Source organism: Salmo salar, chromosome ssa13, assembly GCF_905237065.1.
Source record: "Salmo salar chromosome ssa13, Ssal_v3.1, whole genome shotgun sequence".
Lineage (NCBI taxonomy): Eukaryota > Metazoa > Chordata > Actinopteri > Salmoniformes > Salmonidae > Salmo > Salmo salar.
In genome coordinates this window covers 27,683,026-27,709,744 of record NC_059454.1, presented here as the reverse complement: position 1 = coordinate 27,709,744, position 26,719 = coordinate 27,683,026, and the positions used below count along the sequence as shown (strand labels likewise).

Here is a 26,719-nt window from a genome sequence, read left to right as displayed (position 1 = left end):
CGCTACCTAGCATTGAGCAGCCCACAACCCACTGCTCTCATCTGTATATCATTATTAAGCCTGGAATGGGAGGATTCAGGATGAAATGGAGGAGGATGCCAGGACTTTGGCCATTGGTTGAGATAAAGTGCATGTCGGTAGGGAACACATTTTGTTTAGTGACATGCATTTGAGGGAACTGCAAAAAAAAGGGGCAGAGAGAGAAGAAGAGTGCTTAATTAATAATTCAGAGGATGTGCTTTATAAATAGTGAGAGATTAAATATGTAGAGGAGCACAGAGTACTGTACCCTCACTACCCTCCAGACCTGGGTTCAAACACTATTTGAAATAGTTTATCTGAGCTTGATTGAGCTGTCCTGGCACAATGGAACCAATGGAGTAGTCACAATGATGAAAACTGCCGATCTGGTACTCCGGACAGACTAGAGGAAATGCAAAAAACATTTGGTTTGCTACCCTCCACAGCCCTCCCAAGATCTAGCTAGCTGAGCAGGAGAACCCAACCCAGCAGGGAAAAGTCAACAGGTTTTGTTTTGTTCCCCCCAGCCTCCCATTCTTTAGTTTATCCTGAGACACTGCTTTGGACGTCATACGTATTCTCTCTCTCTCTCTCTCTCTCTCTCTCTCTCTCTTGCTCACTCTCTCTCTCTCTCTCTCGCTCTCTCTCTCTCGCTCTCTCTCTCGCTCTCTCTCTCGCATCTTTTCACATCTCATCCCTTCCTCTACCCTCTCTCCCTCCCCCTTGTTGTTGTGGTCCCCCAGCAGCTCTCCCTCTGGACTCGCCCCGCCACGTGACCCAGCTATAGCGTGCTCTTTTCAGAGTCTCCTCCACAGCCTGGCTCTCCATCCTTTTCAGGCGTGCTGCGGAGCCCGCAGGCCATGACAGGCCTCTCTTCTACTGACAGCCAGCCTACTGAAGGTTCTGCAGTGGCCCGTTACTCTTGAAAGCTTCCTGCCCTCCTTTGTTTGAAGCATAAATTGAGCCGACATTCAGCAAACAGCCTCTGCCCCTTTCTTTCTGTGCGCCTCTAACAGTTTGAATGGGCTGGGATTCCTCTTGGTGTATATTACTTGATTCAATGCATCTTGGTCCCCCACGCAGTCACCAAGGCTGTACTCTGGAATCTATTTATAGCCCGGCCATTATCTGTAGTTCTGACTGGAGGGATGAACATACAATACAATACTGGCTCTGGCATTGACCCACATTCCCCACAGACCCTTGGCTAGCACCATGCTAACTCTATGATCTGCAACACTTACTGTTGGATCAAAAGGAGCATTGATTTCATAAAATAATCTGAATAATGTAAATAATGAAGTTATTTCAAGGTAATATTTAGGATGCAATTGTGCTAAATAATTTTATATAGATGTACAAAATCACAAAGGCCAATATTAGGCGAATATGATCACGTTTCAGAGAGGCAACCTGAGAATAGCGGTAGCTAATGATATCTCACAAGCCGTCCCTGGCCCTCATATTTCACAAAGCTATGCATCACCAAAACACGGCCAGTAGGTTTGACTGAATTCAAACCCAGGGACATAAATGCCACTTTATGGTTTCTTCTATGTTGCTTCTGCTAGGCTGTGAGTCCAGTGTCAGCGTGGAGGATTAAAAACACCCACTGATTGGTACACTGCAACAGCACCACTTTACATTCTGGTCACACTCACAGATGAAAGTCTGAGCCTCCTTGAATCATAAAGGCTGAATTATAGCGGGAAATACATCTCCCATCTCCGAGCCTTTAATTGGCAACCTACAAATATGCACAATGTTGATTTACTCAGCCTTTTTCCCAGCCTCCTCAACGTCCATTAAGGAGGATTTCTGACCTGGATCTTTGCAGAGGGAGAGAATATAATATAAACTAATCCTAGTTCTTATCCTCACCAATTTGGTCAACATCTCATCTAACATCCGTTTATGGACGATTTACTAAAGTATTTAGGACGATGAGGAGAGATTTCACCTCTGTATTGCCTACCAAATAAACGAGTAATATAGAATATAGAGGTTGTTTCCGGGACACAGATTAAGCATTGTCCTGGACCAAAAAGAAAGCTCAATGGAGAATCTCCATCAAAAAATGCTTTTAGGTCCAGGAGTATAGCTACTATTGGCCATGATTTACTCCCGAAAATCATCATCAAAAAGAGAAGCCGCCTACCAGGCAGGTACAGTACAACCACACAAGGCCTAGAGACTGAACATGTGGATGGTTTTACTAAGACATTCAACAGCTTCCTCTACTGTGTCCGTCCATCTACTTTCATCCCTTGCTCCAGCCCTTCACTCCACCGTTAAATCTGTAGTATGCGCATGCAGTGTTCTCAAGGTCTGTGTGCTTATCTATAGAAAAAGGTGTGAGAGGGAAAAAGGGCTTTGGAGAGTTTCATTATCAGTAAACGGAACAATTCTATTGAATACAAAATTCATGGAAGAAAAAACAGATGTTTTGTGTTCCCCACGCTCCCCTTTTGACCAGGTATTCTGAAAGAACCACTCGCCAAAATGGAAGAACTGCCTCTATCAATTGGGAAGGCGAAATAATAAGTAGTGAATTGTTGCGAGGCAGACATGGTGGCATGCTAAGACACTTTTAGGTGTGATTACTGTAAAGAATTGAGCGAGCTGCATTACTCACAACGTAATGACAAACAGGAGCACGGGCCTCAGTGAAGGATCAAGGACAATAAGAGGGATAGAGAGAGAGAGAGAGAGAGAGAGGGATAAAGAGTGAGAGGTAGGGAGAGAGAGAAAAAAAGGGAGAGGGAGATAGAAACATATAGAAAGAGAGATGAACAGTATGTGGAAAAGGAAAGTTTTGCTTACCTCCAGGTGAGGTGCGGGGTTGAATCCACATAGGTTGCAGACCTGAGTGTGGCACTGGGTGCAGGAGTTGTAGCTAGGCGGCTCAGTGGTGCTGCCGATGTTGAGCTCCGTCTTACACAAGGGGCAGTTGACTTTGGGCGTCTCGGGCTCCACCGGCTTGGGAACAGGCTCCTGTCTGGCCGGCTGCTGCTGTTGCTGTTGTTGCTGTGATCCTTTCTGATGATGCACAGGTGATTGCTGCTGTTGGGGTGCTTTCTGAGTTGATGTATGTGGGCCACCCATTTGTGGTGCATACGGGCCACCAATCTGAGTTGGTGTGTGGGGTCCACCCATTTGCGGTACATGAGGGCCACCCATTTGGGGTGCTTGCGGGCCACCCATCTGGGGTGCTTGCGGGCCACCCATCTGGGGTGCTTGCGGGCCACCCATCTGGGGTGCATGGGGGCCACCCATCTGTGGTGCATGGGGGCCACCCATCTGTGGTGCATGGGGGCCACCCGTCTGGAATGGTTTGGCACCAGGAGGTCCTTGTTGTTTGTTGGAAGGCCCACCCCTGGCAGGGGAGGGCTGGGTGGATGGTGTCCCTGAGAGGGGGTCCACAGAGGCCAGGGTGCTGGCTGCCTGGTTGAGGAGCGATGCCCCAAAGCCAAACAGTTTGGTCAGGCCATCCTGGGGCAGTTGCCCCTGGGGAGCAGCGGGCCGATGGGAAGGCGACGAGCCGGCGCTGGCAGCCTGGCGGCCGCCCTGGTGCAGCGGGGAGCCTCGGCCCAGGTCTGGCTGGGAGGGAGCCTTGGCCATGCCCACCAGGGGGACTGCCCCAGGATGGGGGATCCGGGGCTGGCCGGGACCTCCAGGCCCTCTCTGGCCATATGGGATGTGCTGGGGGGAGCTTGTCGTTGACCCGGGCAGGGAGGAAGAGCCGGGTATAGGGTGTCTCTGTAGGCCAGGGGAGGGCTGTGGCTGATGCTGAGCTTGGGGTTTGGCCTGAGGCTGGTGCTGGGGCTGGGATTGACCATAGGGCTGGGATTGACCATATGGCTGGGGCTGTGGTTGGCTTTGGCCGTAGGGCTGTTGCTGAGGCTGGGATTCACCATAGGGCTGGGATTGACCATATGGCTGAGGCTGAGTTTGGCTGTAGGGCTGTTGTTTGGGCTGGGATTGACCATAGGGCTGTTGCTGGGGCTGGGAATGGGCATAGGTCTGGGATTGACCATGTGGCTGGGGCTGAGTTTGGTTGTAGGGCTGATGCTGAGGCTGGGATTGACCACAGGGCTGGGGCTGAGTTTTTCCAAAGGACTGGGGCTGGGACTGACCATAGAGCTGGGCCTGGGATTGGGATTGACTATAGGGCTGGGACTGGGATTGACCATAGGGCTGGGCCTGGGGCTGGGATTGACCATAGGGCTGGGATTGACCGTAGAGTTGGTGCTGGGGCTGGGAGTGGGGTTTTGACTGTGGTGGGGGCTGGGCCTGGGGCTGAGGCTGGGGTTTTGGCTGGGCTGCTGGCTGAGCTGGCTGAACAGGTGGTGGCTGGACTATGGGTTTGGCTTGGTGGGATGGAGAGTGGATCTGCTGCTGGCTCTTGGAGCGTGGGGTGGTCATGTCAATGCCCAAGGCCCTCTGCATCTGGCAGTTGAGACAGAGCCACTCCTGGACCTAGGGAAGACAAACAAGAGAAAAGAGTTTGTTAACAACACAATTACACCGATTAATTTCTCCTTTTTCATATTTTATAATGAAACAAGTAACTGGGCCACTCAAGGACATTCAGAGACTTGTCCTGAAGCCACTCTTGCGTTCTCTTTGCTGTGTGCTTAAAGTCATTGTCCTGTTGGAAGGGGAACCTTCACCCCAGTCTGAGGTCCTGAGCTCTCTGGAGCAGGTTTTCATCAGAGATCTCTCTGTACTTTGCTCTGTTCATCTTTCCATTGATGCTGACAAGTCTCCCAGTCCCTGCCACTGAAAAACATCCCCATCAGCATGATGCTGCCACCACCATGCTTCACCGTAGGAATGGGACCAGGTTTCCTCCAGACGTGACGCTTGGCATTCAGGCCAAAGAGTTCAATCTTGGTTTCATCAGACAAGAGAATCTTGTTTCTCATGGTCTGAGAGTCCTTTAGGTGCCTTTTGGCAAACTCCAAGCAGGCTGTCATGTGCCTATCACTGAGGAGTAGCTTCCGTCTGGCCTGATTGGTGGAGTGCTGCAGTGACGGTTGTCCTTCTGGAAGGTTCTCCCATCTCCACAGAGGAACTCTGGAGCTCTGTCAGAGTGACCATCGGGTTCTTGGTCACCTCCCTGACCAAGGTCCTTCTCTCCCGATTTCTCAGTTTGGCAGGGTGCCAGCTCGAGGAAGATTCTTGGTGGTTCCAAAAAGTGCTCAGCCTGGGGACAGTGAGACTGAGATGTGCGGTCACGAGACTTCTCCATGTTTTTCTTTCTCTCTCTGAATGAATACAACATTGCCCAGTTGGAATATTATTGCTATTTTACGAGAAAAGTAGCATAAAAATTGATTTTAAACAGCGTTTGACATGCTTCTAAGTACGGTAATGGAATATTTTGAATTTTTTGTCACGAAATGCGCTCGCGCGTTACCCTTCGGATAGTGACCTGAACGCACGAACAAAACGGCGGTATTTGGATATAACTATGGATTATTTGGAACCAAAACAACATTTGTTGTTGAAGTAGAAGTCCTGGGAGTGCATTCTGACGAAGAACAGCAAAGGTAATCCAATTTTTCTAATAGTAATTCTGAGTTTAGGTTGTCCCAAACTTGGTGGGTGTCAAATTAGCTAGCCGTGATGGCCGAGCTATGTACTCAGAATATTGCAAAATGTGCTTTCGCCGAAAAGCTATTTAAAATCGGACATAGCGATTGCATAAAGGAGTTCTGTGTCTATAATTCTTAAAATAATTGTTATGTAGTTTGTCAACGTTTATCATGAGTAATTTAGTAAATTCACCGGAAGTTTTCGGTGGGTATGCTAGTTCTGAACATCACATGCTAATGTAAAAAGCTGGTTTTTGATATAAATATAAACTTGATTGAACAAAACATGCATGTATTGTATAACATAATGTCCTAGGAGTGTCATCTGATGAAGATCATCAAAGGTTAGTGCTGCATTTAGTTGTGGTTTTGTTTTTTGTGACATATATGCTTGCTTTGAAAATGGCTGTGTGATTATTTTTGGCAGGGTACTCTCCTGACATAATCTAATGTTTTGCTTTCGCTGTAAAGCCTTTTTGAAATCGGACAATGTGTTTTTAGATTAACGAGAGTCTTGTCTTTAAAATGGTGTGAGAAATTGAAGTTATAGCATTTTTGATGTATTTGTATTTCGCGCCACGCTATTCCACTGGCTGTTGACTAGGTGGGACGCTTGCCCAGGGAGGTTAAGCATCTCCATCAAAAAGAGAAGCCGCCTACCAAAATGACCATGCATGTCGTAGCTGGGACCCTTGGGATTGCAAATCAGAGGAAGATTTTCAAAAAGTAAGTGAATATTTTATCGCTATTTGTGATTTTACGAAGCCTGTGCTGGTTGAAAAATATTTTGATGTGGGGTGCCGTCCTTAAACAATCGCATGGCATAAAGGCTGTAAAGCCTATTGTAAATCAGACAATGCAGTTAGATTAACAAGAATTTAAGCTTTTAACCGATATAAGACACTTGTATGTACCCAGATGTTTAATATCCATAATTTTTACGATTATTTATTTGAATTGCGCGCCCTGCAATTTCACCAGAAGTTGTCGACAGGTGTCCCGCTTGCAGGACGCCTTGAGCTCCTCATGCTTTTTGCCTGGTCCCAGATCTGTATGTGTGTTTACCGTAGCCAAATGGTCTGACTATCGTAGTTGGCAAAATCACACACACACACACACACCCCACACTTTGTGTCCTGATTGTCAGTCATTAATCCAGGGGGTCACTTTAAACTAATCAAACTAATCCAGTGGTAATCCTTTTCCCCCTGTGTTCTGTCTCTCCATCTCTCCACAGTCTCTCTCTGTCTCTCCACCAACTGAATGGAGGGATGGAAGACGGAGGTGTTCTGTTCTAATCATTCAAGGCCTTATCAGAGCATCTCAGCCCGTCTCCATGCGCCCACTCATCACTCCTCCAGAGCAGTGCAGCAGCGTGAGGGAGTACTAAAGTGCTCTAATTTAATCTGTCATTAATTACTGGGAGAGCGGGGGGCAGTGGGGAGGTCAGCCCAGGAACTAGGAACTCTACTAAGGACTAAGAGGATAGATGAGAGACACAGCCAGACAAGGGTGATGCTATAGATAACTTTGGAGTTGGAGTTGTTATATCAGAGATGTTGTTGTTTGAGAATTGCAAGTCTCTTTTTTGATGGTAGTGTGTCTAAAGCTATTAGCTGTATACATGTAAACAAACACACTGACAGATCAGCCTTATCAGAGTTAAAAGCGGTCGGAATGTCATTGTTTGCGGAAAATAATGTCTGACAGCATGCGCCGGCACGACAAACGTAGCAATTTCCGTGGCCTGTCGACTTGCACACCAGTGTGACACGTAGGCAAAAACCAGCTTCACGCCGTCGCCACCGACACCAGCTGCCCCCATGAAAAATGTATCAGAAAGGTTAGGAAACCCAGCGACTGCTAAACTAACTAAATGGTAAGACCACAAACACAGATGTTCAATATCCTTGTTATTGGTAGACGGATAACACTAGTTTAACTACCTATAAAAGTAGAGTAACTAAGCACTGTGCTAGCACACACAGTAGTGGTGGTGGTGCGGTGGTGGTTGTGGTGCTGGTTGTGGTGCTGGTGTTGTGGTTGTGGTGGTGGTTGTTGTTGTGGTGCTGGTATTGTGGTTGTGGTGCTGTGGTTGTGGTGGTGGTTGTGGTGCTGGTGTTGTGGTTGTGGGGGTGGTTGTGGTGCTGGTGGTGGTGGTTGTGGTGCTGGTTGTGGTGGTGGTGTTGTGGTTGTGGTGCTGGTGCTGTGGTTGTGGTGCTGGTGTTGTGGTTGTTGTGGTGGTGGTGGTGGTTGTGGTGGTGGTTGTTGTTGTTGTTGTGGTGCTGGTGTTGTGGTTGTTGTTGTGGTTGTGGTGGTGGTTGTGGTAGTGGTTGTGGTGGTGGTGCTGGTGTTGTGGTGGTGGTGCTGGTAGTTGCGGTGGTGGTTGTGCTAGTGGTTGTTGTTGTTGTTGTGGTTGTGGTGCTGGTGTTGTGGTGGTGGTGCTGGTAGTTGCAGTGGTGGTTGTGGTGGTGGTTGTTGTTGTGGTTGTGGTGCTGGTGTTGTGGTGGTGGTGCTGGTAGTTGCAGTGGTGGTTGTGGTGGTGGTTGTTGTTGTGGTTGTGGTGCTGGTGTTGTGGTGGTGGTGCTGGTAGTTGCGGTGGTGATTGTGCTGGTGGTTGTGCTGGTGGTTGTTGTTGTGGTGGTGGTGCTGGTGTTTGCGGTGGTGGTTGTGCAGGTGGTTGTTGTTGTGGTGGTGTTGTGGTAGGGGTGGTGCTGGTGGTTGTGCTGGTGGTTGTTGTTGTGGTGGTGGTGCTGGTATTTGCAGTGGTGGTTGTGGTAGGGGTGGTGCTGGTAGTTGTGGTGATGGAATTTGTGGTGATGGTGCTGGTGGTTGCTGTGGTGGTTGTGGTGGGGGTGGTGCTGGTGGTTGTGGTTGTGGTGCTGGTAGTTGCGGTGGTGGTTGTGCTAGTGGTTGTTGTTGTGGTTGTGGTGCTGGTGTTGTGGTGGTGGTGCTGGTAGTTGCAGTGGTGGTTGTGGTGGTGGTTGTTGTTGTGGTTGTGGTGCTGGTGTTGTGGTGGTGGTGCTGGTAGTTGCGGTGGTGATTGTGCTGGTGGTTGTGCTGGTGGTTGTTGTTGTGGTGGTGGTGCTGGTGTTTGCGGTGGTGGTTGTGCAGGTGGTTGTTGTTGTGGTGGTGTTGTGGTAGGGGTGGTGCTGGTGGTTGTGCTGGTGGTTGTTGTTGTGGTGGTGGTGCTGGTATTTGCAGTGGTGGTTGTGGTAGGGGTGGTGCTGGTAGTTGTGGTGATGGAATTTGTGGTGATGGTGCTGGTGGTTGCTGTGGTGGTTGTGGTGGGGGTGGTGCTGGTGGTTGTGGTTGTGGTGCTGGTAGTTGTGGTGGTTGTGGTGCTGGTGGTTGTGGTTGGGGTGCTAACTGAGGCGTATCATTGAGAAACAGCAGGCCGCTCCAGAAAAGCTCATTACCCACTCTGTCAGAGGGAAAGGCTACTATACATCAGATCAGTCATAGCACCACCAGGCCTGCCCATCAACCAGCCATCCCCCTTGCAACTCGGGTGTGTGGATCAGAGAAAGAGAGAGAGGGAGAAGGATGGACCGAGGGAAGGAGAAAGAGAGAGAAATAACAGTATCTGTGTCTTTACATTTTTTCCAATATCATTTTAGGGAAGTAGCCAGCCAGCTAGCCTGGTTCAAGGGCAGCTGAGATTAAACTGCAGGCTGTTACAAGTTCTGGCCAGTCCATCTTTACTGCTGTTTACGATGAGTCAGTCAGAACACTTCACTCTTTTATACTCTCCAAAAGTGTCTTTCTCTCCATGGAGAACTTCAATGTAGTCTTTCTCAATCATACAGTTCAATTATTTAGAGTGCACTCTGTTTCTATCCCAGCTAGCCCATTTAGTTAATTGGAAGTTGTGGGAACGTATGTTTTTGGTTACCCATTAGTTCTGGGAATGAAGCCATAAGTTTCCTGACCTGTAAAATGGAATGTTTTTTAAACGTTCTGAGAACGAAAGTAAAAATGGCTCCTTTTCTAAGAACGTACATTTTTAGGTTGCAGAGAGGTTCTGAGAAAGTTTTACGATGGTTCCCTGAAAGTTTTTCTAGGAGGTTTTATTCATGTTCTGAGAACAGAAATTATAGGTTATTTGAAGATAATTAATTAACTTTCTGAGAACATGTTTAAAATAAGACTTTAATAACACTGCTAGCTTAGTTTGGGTTAACTGTTTTGAACTCGAGGAACAGATAGGACACATGGAAATTAATTTGCTTAGGCATTAATCATGCAAACATAACGTTTTTTTTATTGTGGCACGTAGTCAGTGAGATTCAAACCTATCTTCTGTCCTCTATCCATGGAATTAGTCGACTGCACCACCAGAATGGAGTTGGCATGCCATGTTTTTTTTAACTCATACAAAACTGTTCCTTTCAAACAGACCCCATTTCAAAGGAAACAAGCACTCATTAAGATCAGGTGTGGCCAATTAGTGGGATCGGCTAACACACCTGAACACACTTAACAAGATAGAGGACAGAGAGAGTTTTGTTGGCACTGAGAACGGAATGTACAGTGGGGGAAAAAAGTATTTGATCCCCTGCTGATTTTCTACGTTTGCCCACTGATAAAGAAAGGATCAGTCTATAATTTTAATGGTAGGTTTATGTGAACAGTAAGAGACAGAATAACAACAAAAACATCTAGAAAAATGCATATCAAAAATGTTATAAATTGATTTGCATTTTAATGAGGGAAATAAGTATTTGACCCCCTCTCAATCAGAAAGATTTCTGGCTCCCAGGTGTCTTTTATACAGGTAACGAACTGAGATTAGGAGCACACTCTTAAAGGGAGTGCTCCTAACCACAGCTTGTTACCTGTAAAAAAGACACCTGTCCACAGAAGCAATCAATCAATCAGATTCCAAACTCTCCACCATGGCCAAGACCAAAGAGCTCTCCAAGGATGTCAGGGACAAGATTGCAGACCTACAAAAGGCTGGAATGGGCTACAAGACCATCGCCAAGCAGCTTGGCGACAACATTTGGTGCGATTATTCGCAAATGGAAGAAACACAAAAGAACTGTCAATATCCCTCGGCCTGGGGCTCCATGCAAGATCTCACCTTGTGGGGTTGAAATGATCATGAGAACGGTGAGGAATCAGCCCAGAACTACACGGGAGGATCTTGTCAATGATCTCAAGGCAGCTGGGACCATAGTCACCAAGAAAACAATTGGTAACACACTACGCCGTGAAGGACTGAAATCCTGCAGCGCCCACAAGGTCCCCCTGCTCAAGAATTCATATACATGCCCATCTGAAGTTTGCCAATGAACATCTGAATGATTCAGAGGACAACTGGTGAAAGTGTTGTAGTTAGATGAGACCAAAATGGAGCTCTTTGGCATCAACTCAACTCGCCGTGTTTGGAGGAGGAGGAATGCTGCCTATGACCCCAAGAACACCATCTCCACCGTCAAACATGGAGGTGGAAACATTATGCTTTGGGGGTGTTTTTCTGCTAAGGGGACAGGACAACTTCACCGCATCAAAGGGACGATGGACGGGGCCATGTACCATCAAATCTTGGGTGAGAACATCCTTCCCTCAGCCAGGGCATTGAAAATGGGTCGTGGATGGGTATTCCAGCATGACAATGACCCAAAACACACGGCCAAGGCAACAAAGGAGTGGCTCAAGAAGAAGCACATTAAGGTCCTGGAGTGGCCTAGCCAGTCTCCAAACCTTAATCCCATAGAAAATCTGTGGAGGGAGCTGAAGGTTCGAGTTGCCAAACGTCAGCCTCGAAACCTTAATGACTTGGAGAAGATCTGCAAAGAGGAGTGGGACAAAATCCCTCCTGAGATGTGTGCAAACCTGGTGGCCAACTACAAGAAACGTCTGACCTCTGTGATTGCCAACAAGGGTTTTGCCACCAAGTACTAAGTCATGTTTTGCAGAGGGGTCAAATACTTATTTCCCTCATTAAAATGCAAATCATTTTATAACATTTTTGACATGCGTTTTTCTGGATTTTTTTGTTGTTATTCTGTCTCTCACTGTTCAAATAAACCTACCATTAAAATGATAGACTGATCATTTCTTTGTAAGTTGGCAAACGTACAAAATCAGCAGGGGATCAATTACTTTTTTCCCCCACTGTATATAGTTTTAAATAACATTCTTAGAACGTTCTTTGAACGTTACTAATGTTTTCTTGTGGTTTTTCTGGAACATTTTCTTAATGTTCCGAGAGCATGACTTTAAATAGAACCATGAGGAAACCTGCATAAAACCTTATGCTGAAGTACTGAAATTCCCACCTAAGAAACATATGGTTCTCAGAATTTATGTGCTAGCTGGTTAACCTGCACCATTCCCACCAAAATTGTGGGAAGGTGTATGCAAAATAACCATAGGACAACCACAATCTCACCAAGCTCCAAGAAACATATGGTTCTCAGAACATTATGTGCTAGCTAGGTATATATTAATTGACTTCATTTTGTTTATACTCAAGAAGTACTATTGCATGCTGTTGAGCACAATAATGAATCATTATTTTTACTTTTCTATTTGATATGCCCCCCCCCAGATAAATACTTTGTTGAGGGCAAATATATGTTTGTGATGTGTTGTTGTCTCACCTAGCTATCTTAAGATGAATGCACTAATACTAAGTCACTCTGGATAAGAGTGTCTGCTATATTACAATTGTATGGTAGTCTATACATTGTTGCCTTTGTACACATTTATCAAAGGTGTGGAAAATAATAAAAGGGACTGTAGAGTATGCAAGTCAATACATTGATCAATTTCCTAGAAACATACAGAACGGAACAGTCAATGCCCCTGAAATGACGGCATGCGTCCCAAATGGCTCCCTATTCCTTACATCTTTTGACCAAAGCCCTATGGACCCTAAAGTAGTGCACTATGTCGGGAATAGGATGCCATTTGGGATGCAACATGGTGATGGTGATGAAGCACCCTATTCACACCCTAATTATGTGTACACAGTGGACAACAGATGATTACCGTCATAATTAATAATCATCTGCCTCATTATGGCTATAGACCGGCCAGTGAGCTGGATCATCTGCCCAGGGAGGACAACCAGTCAATATGGGCCCAGGATCGTGTGCATTATGGAACACAACGGACAAAGTTTTCAAATAGAAATCCCCAGAAAAGGAGTGTTTCTTATTGGACAAGGACAGTAGTCTCTCCCTGTTTCAGTCCATTTTCTCCTGTTTGGTGTCTAATGAATATGAACCAGGCCTCTTTAAAAAGGGAGAATCACTAATTGTCTTACAGTACTGTCTGCTAAAAGGTGGCCTATCACTTTGTGTCGAGTGATCTTTCAAACACCTATCAGAAATGCATGGGTGTGTGTGTACATGGGCTAGCCTGACTAGGCAACTCCTTACAAGAATGACACGAACATAATAACCAGAGATAAAGCACATACAGTGTGTGATGGATCGGATAACATTTGAAGTATTCTAAATCGATAGTATCTTATAGTACTTTATGCATATTTTGGCATTTACCACGACTAAATGGTCCACAGGATAAGAGCACTTCAATTGCAGAATATAGGACTGAATATCAATTCATTTTTCCCATTGGAAACATCTGCCAGGAATACTTTAATACTTTTTCTCAGGAGAATTCCTTCCCATTTGGTTAGAGTGATAATATAAAAATAATATAAAACTCCATTAGTGGTCTCCTTTATAGCAGAGTGCTAGTGGGTCTATCATAATGCTCCCTCAGTGTTTTAAACCTGACAATCCGAGTCCATTTTCTCCAGCTAGCGCCAACGCAACAGCTAACGTTTCCACATGGCTATGTTATATTGTACTGTACTGTAGTTCTCTGCTTTAGATGAACAGGAATTAACTGATGTACAGTAACAATTCATTTGCATCATCTGAAGAGTTCTGTTCCAAACGCTCCACTTTTTCTTCAACTGAAATGTGAAGATTTTTCTCATTTTCCTCATACTGTGCCTTTAATTCAGATGAATTTATGTGGGAAAGTAAGATCAGAATAATTGCAAGGAACATTTTAGATCTCTGAAATAGGGATGATAAGGATGACAGTGGTGACAAAAATGTAAAACAAATTTAAAAGAAATTTAAAAAAGATTCCAGAAAAAGCGTAGGCCAAAGAGCACGATAAGATCAACTTTTAAAGTGTTTAGAAATCAACTCATGATAGTCCTGTGGATAAAGCGACACCAGTCTCTCTCTTATTTGAGCTGCAGAGTTGCAGCAGACAGCTTAGTCTCAGCAGGCCAGCGCTAAGAGATGAACTACACACTCAGGTCATTCTCAACCTCACTGGAATGACTACTGGATCAACCCCAAGTCCTCAGTGAGGACGTCAGAAACACTCTCCCCTCCCTCAGAGGCTTCCCAATCACAGACACACACATACGTGTTTGCAACACACGCTCACACGCACACACACACTCTCTCTCACATACCACCACACATGCCCCTTTCTCACTCTTTTATCACACCCCACTACCCCACGCCCCCCCTTCCCACAGGACACCACCCCCCCCTCTCCACCTCCCTCCATTCCTTACAGTGTTAAGTCCCCTCCTGATTGGTCAATGGCATCGATCAGTATTACCGTATGTTACTTAATTAAAATCTGCCTCAGCACTTTGTCACGCTCCAACTGGCTGATCGTTAAAAACCTCACTATAAGCGATGTCACGGCAGATCAATTGTGAATTTCAGTAAGACTGAAAAACAATACCCTGTACAGAACCCAGCCAGGGGAGGAGGGGACCTGGGGATTTTGGATTCATGTTTTAAAAGCAATGTGGTTCCAGAAGCGTGCTCCCTACCTTTAAAGTGTTTACAGTGACTAATCATGTGTCTTATTAAAGGGAGGGAGTTCTGAAACACAGACAGACAGACAGACAGACAGACAGACAGACAGACAGACAGACAGACAGACAGACAGACAGACAGACAGACAGACAGACAGACAGACAGACAGACAGACAGACAGACAGACAGACAGACAGACAGACAGACAGACAGACAGACAGCCTTCAGGCTGGAACGTGACTGGAGGGATTTGAGGAAAACACAGCATAACACCCTAGTTATCACTAAGAACCAGCTTCGGGTCAGCCTTTCAACATTTAAAAAAAGCTATTTTCCTCGATCGATGGCCGCCTCTGGTTTTGGTACGGAGGCAGGGAGGCAGGCAAGTATGCAAGCAGGGAGGCAGGCAAGCAGGGAGGCAGACAGACAGACAGGCAGGCTGGCAAACAGGGAGGCAGGCAGGGAGGTAGGGAGGGAGGCCGGCAGAGAGGCAGGCAGGCATACAGGCAGGGAGGCAGGCAGGCAGGGATGCCAGAATAGGACGTGTCAAACTGAAATAACCTGTCTAATTAAGCTTGTAGTGTGTCCGTGACCAGCTTTGCTGACCATAAAAAAACAACTGTTGTCAGACTCGCTGCGATCAGCGATGAAGACATCTTTGAACAGGGCATCAGCTATACAACAATAAAGCGCTCATGAGAAATGGTATTTGACTTGCATGTCAAGTAAAGAGAGAGAATTCACAACACATTAACTGTTTGTAATCCGAACCCTGTTCAACTGACAAGAATGGTGATCAGTGACAATGAAAACTGCATGTACTCTGTTGTTGTGCATGAACTGTGCAAGTCTAGGCCTTAGCACATACAGAATTGGATCTTCATTTGATCACCCTGTTGCAGGACAACTTTCCTGCAATGCAGGACTTTTAAAACATGTAGTGTATTTAAGGTTTAAAAAGGCTTCTGAAGTATATAACTTCCACTTTGAAATGTCAGACTTCATTTTCCCTTGAGAAAAATGTATCAATCCCTTCAAAAATGTCATTCATTATAATCCACATAATTCTTAATCTTTCCTGTTGCTGCATGATTATTTTCCTGCTGTAGCAAATTGGCTCAAATTAAGATCCTACATCTGTATACCGTAAGTTACACAAATTGTGGTAAACTGCCCATAAAGGGGAATGCATTGAGGAACCAGTGGGGTCCAGCCCAGCAGCCCTTAGTGTTCCTATTGAGGGATCTGATGGAGAGTGTGTGTGTGTGTGTGTGTGTGTGTGTGTGTGTGTGTGTGTGTGTGTGTGTGTGTGTGTGTGTGTGTGTGTGTGTGTGTGTGTGTGTGTGTGTGTGTGTGTGTGTGTGTGTGTGTGTGTGTGTGTGTGTGTGTGTGTGTGTGTGTGTGTGTGTGTGTGTGTGTGTGTGTGTGTGTGTGTGTGTGTATACTTGCATGTGTGTGCGTGCATGTATGTGCGAGAGCCAATGTGGTGCCTGACTACCTGGTGCACGGGGATCATGGGCCCTGCTCATGTATAATGGATAAGACCTGGTCCCCAGAATAGCAGTGACGCCCAAAGGAACCCAGTCTGAGTGTTCCTGCTGGCTGCAGCAGAGGGAGACACTCCCTATCTCATGACACTAGCCCATCCATAACACTCACATAAGGTACCGTACAGAACAACATTGCTGACTTGTGGGTTATGTGTGTGCATGTGTGTGTGTGTGTGTGTGTGTGTGTCTGCCTATTCTAATGAATAGCCAGACGCCATCACATTATCTCTCTGCATTTCTGTTATATCTCCCCCCTCTCCCTTCCTCTCTCTCTACCTCACCCCTTCTTTACCCTCCCCTCTCTCTCTCCCTCACCCTCCCTTCCCTTCTCCCTCTACCTCGCTCTCCCCTCCCTACCTCTCTCTCTCTACCTCTCCCCCTCTCTCTCCCTCTTTCCTTCCCTTCTCCCTCTACCTCTCTCTGCTCTCCGGTCCTGTTCCATCCTGTAGTGTGCTGGGACTACCATGTGCCAGACAGGCCAGGTTGGAGGACCGAGGCTGGGGCAGTGCCAGGGAGAATGAGCCGAGAGGGGCAGCCTCTCTGTGATAGTTCCGCTGGGCTAAAATAAGCCTTAATCCTCCTTGTTACATACCAGGGAACAAAACCACACCTGCAACGTTATCTAATGAGCAGCGCCTCACTGCTTATCAAGCTGTCCCTAGAACTGGGACTGCTAACGATATTAGCTATCTGCTGAGCTTCACTGCCCTAGCGACTAAAAACTATAATCTACTATACTGAGAAAGATGTCTCTGAAATGCAGTTGATTTAATGATCAATTGATTAACAAATTATTTCTTGAATTGCTTAATCAATGTGAGCTGTGTGCAGTGCCCAGTGCCACTGACCCAACAACAGTGAGAGCGGCTGTCGAGGGGTCCTTGAAATGGACTTGGCGGCTTCCCAGTCCAGCTAGGTCGTTCAAGATTGACGTCATAATTGGATGTCTATGCATTCAATGAAGACGTCGGGAAATGCATTCAAAACCGGCCACTATGGGCAACATTGAGCGCTGTAAGTAGGCTTGGGTTTTGCTAGGACCTTGTGGATGGGGTGGTGGATAGGCGTAATCTCACGATCAGAAGGTGACTCTGGATCAGAAGGTTTTGTTTTCGATCCCAGTCATGGACACTTGTTTTTTTAGTTTGGGTTTTAACCCTATCCCAAACCTTAACCCTTACCTTAACCATTTGGAATGAGGGCCTAAACTTAACATAGAAATTTGACGTTTGGAGAAAATAGATGAACATTCTGCATTGAGACTGTGAGAGCTTGTTGGCCCAGTCGGATGCCTGCTCCAGTTGAACTGGCTGTCCCATGCTCCATCTGGAGTACAGTCAGCCCCTGCAGTGGGCTAAACACTGACAGCAGCAGCAGCTGTAGCTCAACATATGCTTCTCAACAGCTCCCTGTAGAAGAAGCAGTGATTCCCACTGTCCTAGTTTTACACCACTATCTATAGGAAGACTTTTCCCCCTGGCTGCTTTCTAGACAAGAGGACTCTCTCTCTCATCTGCATTGGGAGAGAGAGAGATTTTCCATTGGCTAAATCCAACGAGGATCATCACATACTGCAGTTGGAGAGATTGTCCCTGGAGGCTCTAGTCTCGTCATCCTTCTTTTTCCGAACAGAGTCCTTTGCCAGGGCTGTTGTTGTTATTAAACGTCTCGCTATCAAAATGACTCCCAAAAGAGAGGCTATTAGTTATAACACCCCCACGCATCTAGCCAGCGTCACATTATGTTCAACACTGAGCGCCGACGCTACACAGAGCACAAAGAAAAACACAGAAAAACAGCCTTTTATATACCGTGACGTACAGTATATATGTTAGTCTCCATGGTAACAGCCTGGTTCTAATGTCTAGGTTTGTGAACCTAGTGGTCATGTGTGAAGAACGTGGCACACAAACCACACATACACACACACACCAACACCTTACGACACACTTTATGAGGACAGAGAGAAAAAGGCTGGAGGATCAAAGAGAACACGAGGAGGGAAGAGAAGAAGAGGAAAAAAGAGACACCAGGGCAAAAAAAAGTAGAAATATGCTCTCACTGGTATAACACTCCCCCCTCCTCTCACTGGTATAACACTCCCCCTCCTCTCACTGGTCTAACACTCCCCCTCCTCTCACTGGTATAACACTCCCCCCTCCTCTCACTGGTATAACACTCCCCCTCCTCTCACTGGTATAACACTCCCCCCTCCTCTCACTGGTATAACACTCCCCCTCCTCTCACTGGTATAACACTCTCCCCTCCTCTCACTGGTATAACACTCCCCCCTCCTCTCACTGGTATAACACTCCCCCTCCTCTCACTGGTATAACACTCTCCCCTCCTCTCACTGGTATAACACTCCCCCCTCCTCTCACTGGTATAACACTCTCCCCTCCTCTCACTGGTATAACACTCTCCCCTCCTCTCACTGGTATAACACTCCCCCCTCCTCTCACTGGTATAACACTCCCCCCTCCTCTCACTGGTATAACACTCTCCCCTCCTCTCACTGGTATAACACTCCCCCTCCTCTCACTGGTATAACACTCTCCCCTCCTCTCACTGGTATAACACTCCCCCCTCCTCTCACTGGTATAACACTCCCCCCTCCTCTCACTGGTATGACACTCCCCCCTCCTCTCACTGGTATGACACTCCCCCCTCCTCTCACTGGTATAACACTCTCCCCTCCTCTCACTGGTATAACACTCCCCCTCCTCTCACTGGTATAACACTCTCCCCTCCTCTCACTGGTATAACACTCCCCCCTCCTCTCACTGGTATAACACTCTCCCCTCCTCTCACTGGTATAACACTCCCCCTCCTCTCACTGGTATAACACTCTCCCCTCCTCTCACTGGTATAACACTCCCCCTCCTCTCACTGGTATAACACTCTCCCCTCCTCTCACTGGTATAACACTCCCCCTCCTCTCACTGGTATAACACTCCCCCCTCCTCTCACTGGTATAACACTCCCCCTCCTCTCACTGGTATAACACTCCCCCTCCTCTCACTGGTATAACACTCCCCCCTCCTCTCACTGGTATAACACTCCCCCTCCTCTCACTGGTATAACACTCCCCCACTCCTCTCACTGGTATAACACTCCCCCCTCCTCTCACTGGTATAACACTCCCCCCTCCTCTCACTGGTATGACACTCCCCCTCCTCTCACTGGTATGACACTCCCCCCTCCTCTCACTGGTATGACACTCCCCCCTCCTCTCACTGGTATGACACTCCCCCCTCCTCTCACTGGTATGACACTCCCCCCTCCTCTCACTGGTATGACACTCCCCCCTCATCTCACTGGTATGACACTCCCCCTCCTCTCACTGGTATGACACTCCCCCCTCCTCTCACTGGTATGACACTCCCCCCTCCTCTCACTGGTATAACACTTCCCCCCTCCTCTCACTGGTATGACACTCCCCCCTCCTCTCACTGGTATGACACTCCCCCCTCCTCTCACTGGTATAACACTTCCCCCCTCCTCTCACTGGTATGACACTCCCCCCCTCCTCTCACTGGTATAACACTCCCCCCTCCTCTCACTGGTATGACACTCCCCCCTCCTCTCACTGGTATGACACTCCCCCCCTCCTCTCACTGGTATGACACTTCCCCCCTCCTCTCACTGGTATGACACTCCCCCCTCCTCTCACTGGTATAACACTCCCCCCCTCCTCTCACTGGTATGACACTCCCCCTCCTCTCACTGGTATGACACTCCCCCCTCCTCTCACTGGTATGACACTCCCCCCCTCCTCTCACTGGTATGACACTCCCCCCTCCTCTCACTGGTATGACACTCCCCCCTCCTCTCACTGGTATGACACTCCCCCCTCCTCTCACTGGTATGACACTCCCCCCTCCTCTCACTGGTATGACACTCCCCCCTCCTCTCACTGGTATGACACTCCCCCCTCCTCTCACTGGTATGACACTCCCCCCTCCTCTCACTGGTATGACACTCCCCCCCTCCTCTCACTGGTATGACACTCCCCCCTCCTCTCACTGGTATGACACTCCCCCCTCCTCTCACTGGTATGACACTCCCCCCTCCTCTCACTGGTATGACACTCCCCCCTCCTCTCACTGGTATGACACTCCCCCTCCTCTCACTGGTATGACACTCCCCCCTCCTCTCACTGGTATGACACTCCCCCCTCCTCTCACTGGTATGACACTCCCCCCTCCTCTCACTGGTATGACACTCCCCCTCCTCTCACTGGTATGACACTCCCCCCTCCTCTCACTGGTATGACACTCCCCCCTCCTCTCACTGGTATGACACTCCCCCCCTCCTCTCACTGGTATGACACTCCCCCCTCCTCTCACTGGTATGACACTCCCCCCTCCTCTCACTGGTATGACACTCCCCCCTCCTCTCACTGGTATGACACTCCCCCCCTCCTCTCACTGGTATGACACTCCCCCCCTCCTCTCACTGGTATGACACTCCCCCCCTCCTCTCACTGGTATGACACTCCCCCCTCCTCTCACTGGTATGACACTCCCCCCTCCTCTCACTGGTATGACACTCCCCCCTCCTCTCACTGGTATGACACTCCCCCCTCCTCTCACTGGTATGACACTCCCCCCTCCTCTCACTGGTATGACACTCCCCCCTCCTCTCACTGGTATGACACTCCCCCTCCTCTCACTGGTATGACACTCCCCCCTCCTCTCACTGGTATGACACTCCCCCCTCCTCTCACTGGTATGACACTCCCCCCTCCTCTCACTGGTATGACACTCCCCCCTCCTCTCACTGGTATGACACTCCCCCCCTCCTCTCACTGGTATGACACTCCCCCCTCCTCTCACTGGTATGACACTCCCCCCTCCTCTCACTGGTATGACACTCCCCCCTCCTCTCACTGGTATGACACTCCCCCCTCCTCTCACTGGTATGACACTCCCCCCTCCTCTCACTGGTATGACACTCCCCCTCCTCTCACTGGTATGACACTCCCCCTCCTCTCACTGGTATGACACTCCCCCCTCCTCTCACTGGTATGACACTCCCCCCTCCTCTCACTGGTATGACACTCCCCCCTCCTCTCACTGGTATGACACTCCCCCCTCCTCTCACTGGTATGACACTCCCCCCTCCTCTCACTGGTATGACACTCCCCCCTCCTCTCACTGGTATGACACTCCCCCCTCCTCTCACTGGTATGACACTCCCCCCTCCTCTCACTGGTACGACACTCCCCCCTCCTCTCACTGGTATGACACTCCCCCCTCCTCTCACTGGTATGACACTCCCCCCTCCTCTCACTGGTATGACACTCCCCCTCCTCTCACTGGTATGACACTCCCCCCTCCTCTCACTGGTATGACACTCCCCCCTCCTCTCACTGGTATGACACTCCCCCCTCCTCTCACTGGTATGACACTCCCCCCTCCTCTCACTGGTATGACACTCCCCCCCTCCTCTCACTGGTATGACACTCCCCCCCTCCTCTCACTGGTATGACACTCCCCCCTCCTCTCACTGGTATGACACTCCCCCCTCCTCTCACTGGTATGACACTCCCCCCTCCTCTCACTGGTATGACACTCCCCCCTCCTCTCACTGGTATGACACTCCCCCCTCCTCTCACTGGTATGACACTCCCCCCTCCTCTCACTGGTATGACACTCCCCCCTCCTCTCACTGGTATGACACTCCCCCCTCCTCTCACTGGTATGACACTCCCCCCCTCCTCTCACTGGTATGACACTCCCCCCTCCTCTCACTGGTATGACACTCCCCCCTCCTCTCACTGGTATGACACTCCCCCCTCCTCTCACTGGTATGACACTCCCCCCTCCTCTCACTGGTATGACACTCCCCCTCCTCTCACTGGTATGACACTCCCCCCTCCTCTCACTGGTATGACACTCCCCCCTCCTCTCACTGGTATGACACTCCCCCCTCCTCTCACTGGTATGACACTCCCCCCCTCCTCTCACTGGTATGACACTCCCCCCTCCTCTCACTGGTATGACACTCCCCCTCCTCTCACTGGTATGACACTCCCCCCCTCCTCTCACTGGTATGACACTCCCCCCTCCTCTCACTGGTATGACACTCCCCCCTCCTCTCACTGGTATGACACTCCCCCTCCTCTCACTGGTATGACACTCCCCCCTCCTCTCACTGGTATGACACTCCCCCCTCCTCTCACTGGTATGACACTCCCCCCTCCTCTCACTGGTATGACACTCCCCCCTCCTCTCACTGGTATGACACTCCCCCCCTCCTCTCACTGGTATGACACTCCCCCCTCCTCTCACTGGTATGACACTCCCCCCTCCTCTCACTGGTATGACACTCCCCCCTCCTCTCACTGGTATGACACTCCCCCCTCCTCTCACTGGTATGACACTCCCCCTCCTCTCACTGGTATGACACTCCCCCCTCCTCTCACTGGTATGACACTCCCCCCTCCTCTCACTGGTATGACACTCCCCCTCCTCTCACTGGTATGACACTCCCCCCTCCTCTCACTGGTATGACACTCCCCCTCCTCTCACTGGTATGACACTCCCCCTCCTCTCACTGGTATGACACTCCCCCCTCCTCTCACTGGTATGACACTCCCCCTCCTCTCACTGGTATGACACTCCCCCCTCCTCTCACTGGTATGACACTCCCCCCTCCTCTCACTGGTATGACACTCCCCCCTCCTCTCACTGGTATGACACTCCCCCCTCCTCTCACTGGTATGACACTCCCCCCTCCTCTCACTGGTATGACACTCCCCCCTCCTCTCACTGGTATGACACTCCCCCCCTCCTCTCACTGGTATGACACTCCCCCCTCCTCTCACTGGTATGACACTCCCCCCTCCTCTCACTGGTATGACACTCCCCCCTCCTCTCACTGGTATGACACTCCCCCCCTCCTCTCACTGGTATGACACTCCCCCCCTCCTCTCACTGGTATGACACTCCCCCTCCTCTCACTGGTATGACACTCCCCCCTCCTCTCACTGGTATGACACTCCCCCCTCCTCTCACTGGTATGACACTCCCCCCTCCTCTCACTGGTATGACACTCCCCCCTCCTCTCACTGGTATGACACTCCCCCCTCCTCTCACTGGTATGACACTCCCCCCTCCTCTCACTGGTATGACACTCCCCCCTCCTCTCACTGGTATGACACTCCCCCCTCCTCTCACTGGTATGACACTCCCCCCTCCTCTCACTGGTATGACACTCCCCCCTCCTCTCACTGGTATGACACTCCCCCCTCCTCTCACTGGTATGACACTCCCCCCTCCTCTCACTGGTATGACACTCCCCCTCCTCTCACTGGTATGACACTCCCCCCTCCTCTCACTGGTATGACACTCCCCCTCCTCTCACTGGTATGACACTCCCCCTCCTCTCACTGGTATGACACTCCCCCCTCCTCTCACTGGTATGACACTCCCCCCTCCTCTCACTGGTATGACACTCCCCCTCCTCTCACTGGTATGACACTCCCCCCTCCTCTCACTGGTATGACACTCCCCCCTCCTCTCACTGGTATGACACTCCCCCCTCCTCTCACTGGTATGACACTCCCCCCTCCTCTCACTGGTATGACACTCCCCCCTCCTCTCACTGGTATGACACTCCCCCTCCTCTCACTGGTATGACACTCCCCCCTCCTCTCACTGGTATGACACTCCCCCCTCCTCTCACTGGTATGACACTCCCCCTCCTCTCACTGGTATGACACTCCCCCTCCTCTCACTGGTATGACACTCCCCCCTCCTCTCACTGGTATGACACTCCCCCTCCTCTCACTGGTATGACACTCCCCCCTCCTCTCACTGGTATGACACTCCCCCTCCTCTCACTGGTATGACACTCCCCCCTCCTCTCACTGGTATGACACTCCCCCCTCCTCTCACTGGTATGACACTCCCCCCTCCTCTCACTGGTATGACACTCCCCCCCTCCTCTCACTGGTATGACACTCCCCCCTCCTCTCACTGGTATGACACTCCCCCCTCCTCTCACTGGTATGACACTCCCCCCTCCTCTCACTGGTATGACACTCCCCCCTCCTCTCACTGGTATGACACTCCCCCCTCCTCTCACTGGTATGACACTCCCCCCTCCTCTCACTGGTATGACACTCCCCCCTCCTCTCACTGGTATGACACTCCCCCTCCTCTCACTGGTATGACACTCCCCCTCCTCTCACTGGTATGACACTCCCCCCTCCTCTCACTGGTATGACACTCCCCCTCCTCTCACTGGTATGACACTCCCCCTCCTCTCACTGGTATGACACTCCCCCCTCCTCTCACTGGTATGACACTCCCCCTCCTCTCACTGGTACGACACTCCCCCCTCCTCTCACTGGTACGACACTCCCCCTCCTCTCACTGGTACGACACTCCCCCCTCCTCTCACTGGTATGACACTCCCCCCTCCTCTCACTGGTACGACACTCCCCCCTCCTCTCACTGGTATGACACTCCCCCTCCTCTCACTGGTACGACACTCCCCCCTCCTCTCACTGGTATGACACTCCCCCCTCCTCTCACTGGTATGACACTCCCCCTCCTCTCACTGGTATGACACTCCCCCTCCTCTCACTGGTATGACACTCCCCCTCCTCTCACTGGTATGACACTCCCCCCTCCTCTCACTGGTATGACACTCCCCCCCTCCTCTCACTGGTATGACACTCCCCCCTCCTCTCACTGGTATGACACTCCCCCCCTCCTCTCACTGGTATGACACTCCCCCCTCCTCTCACTGGTATGACACTCCCCCCTCCTCTCACTGGTATGACACTCCCCCCTCCTCTCACTGGTATGACACTCCCCCCTCCTCTCACTGGTATGACACTCCCCCCCTCCTCTCACTGGTATGACACTCCCCCCTCCTCTCACTGGTATGACACTCCCCCTCCTCTCACTGGTATGACACTCCCCCCCTCCTCTCACTGGTATGACACTCCCCCCTCCTCTCACTTGTATGACACTCCCCCCCTCCTCTCACTGGTATGACACTCCCCCCTCCTCTCACTGGCATGACACTCCCCCCTCCTCTCACTGGTATGACACTCCCCCTCCTCTCACTGGTATGACACTCCCCCCTCCTCTCACTGGCATGACACTCCCACCTCCTCCTCTCACTGGTATAACACTCTCCCCTCCTCTCACTGGTATGACACTCCCCCCCTCCTCTCACTGGCATGACACTCCCCCCTCCTCTCACTGGCATGACACTCCCCCTCCTCTCACTGGCATGACACTCCCCCCTCCTCTCACTGGTATGACAGCCTTGCTCTAACACTGGCTGCAGACTCTGGGGCTGCAGGCTGGAGCTAGCTTGTAATCTACAGCCTGGGAGGAGGACAGGAGAGACAGAAAAGACAGAAGAGGACTACTTACAGTTGAAGTCAGAAGTATACATACACATAAGCCAAATACATTTAAACTCAGCTTTTCACAATTCCTGACATGTAATCCTAGTAAAAATTCCCTGTCTTAGGTCAGATAGGATCACCACTTCATTTTAAGAATGTGAAATGTCAGAATAATAGTAGAGAGTGATTTATTTCAGCTTTTATTTCTTTCATCACATTCCCAGTGGGTCAGAAGTTTACATACACTCAACTGGTATTTGGTAGCATTGCCTTTAAATTGTTTGACTTGGGTCAAACGTTTCGGGTAGCCTTCCACAAGCTTCCCACAATAAGTTGGGTGAATTTTGGCCCATTCCTCCTGACAGAGCTGGTGTAACTGAGTCAGGTTTGTAGGCCTCCTTGGTCACACACTCTTTTTCAGTTCTGCCCACACATTTTCTATCAGATTGAGGTCAGGCTTTGTGATGGCCACTCCAATAGCTTGACTTTGTTGTCCTTAAGCCATATTGCCACAACTTTGGAAGTATGGGGTCATTGTCCATTTGGAAGACCCATTTGCAACCAAGCTTTAACTTCCTGACTGATGTCTTGAGATGTTGCTTCAATATATCCACATCATTTTCCTTGCTAATGATGCCTTCTATTTTGTGAAGTGTGCCAGTCCCTCCTGCAGCAAAGAACCCCCACAACATGATGCTGCCACCCCTGTGCTTCACAGTTGGGATGGTGTTCTTCGGCTTACAAACGTCCCCCTTTTTCCTCCAAACCTAACAATGCTCATTATGGCCAAACAGTTCTATTTTTGTTTCATCAGACCTAAGGACATTTCTCCAAAAAGTACAATCTTTGTCCCCACGTGTAGTTGCAAACCATAGTCTGGCTTTATTATGGCGGTTTTGGAGCAGTGGCTTCTTCCTTGCTGAGCTGCCTTTCAGGTTATGTCGATATAGGACTTGTTTTACTGTGGATATAGATACTTTTGTACCTGTTTCCTCCAGCATCTTCACAAGGTCCTTTGCTGTTGTTCTGGGATTGATTTGCACTTTCGCACCAAAGTACGTTCATCTCTAGGAGACAGAACGCGTCTCCTTCCTGAGCAGTGTGACGGCTGCGCGACCCCATGTTGTTTATACTTGCGTACTATTATTTGTACAGATGAACGTGGTACCTTCAGGCATTTGGAAATTGCTCCCAAGGATGAATCAGCCTTGTGGAGGTCTACAATTTTTTTTCTGAGGTCTTGGCTGATTTCTTTTGATTTGCCCATGACGTCAAGAAAAGAGACACTGAGTTTGAAGGTAGGCCTTGAAATACATCCACAGGTACACCTCCAATTGACTCAAATTATGTCAATTA

At 49.4% G+C, this 26,719-nt stretch overlaps 1 protein-coding gene across 3 annotated transcripts in view; it reads right to left on the bottom strand.

The window, feature by feature from the left end:
* The window catches only part of LOC106566792 (protein bassoon), a 181,409-nt gene that overhangs the window by 90,803 nt on the left and 63,887 nt on the right, over positions 1 to 26,719 (bottom strand). For all 3 annotated transcript variants that reach the window (XM_014135182.2, XM_014135183.2, XM_014135185.2), the window contains exon 3: positions 2,845 to 4,500. In XM_014135182.2, the coding sequence (XP_013990657.2) occupies positions 2,845 to 4,500 (1,656 nt within the window). The remainder of the gene's footprint in view (positions 1 to 2,844; positions 4,501 to 26,719) is intronic.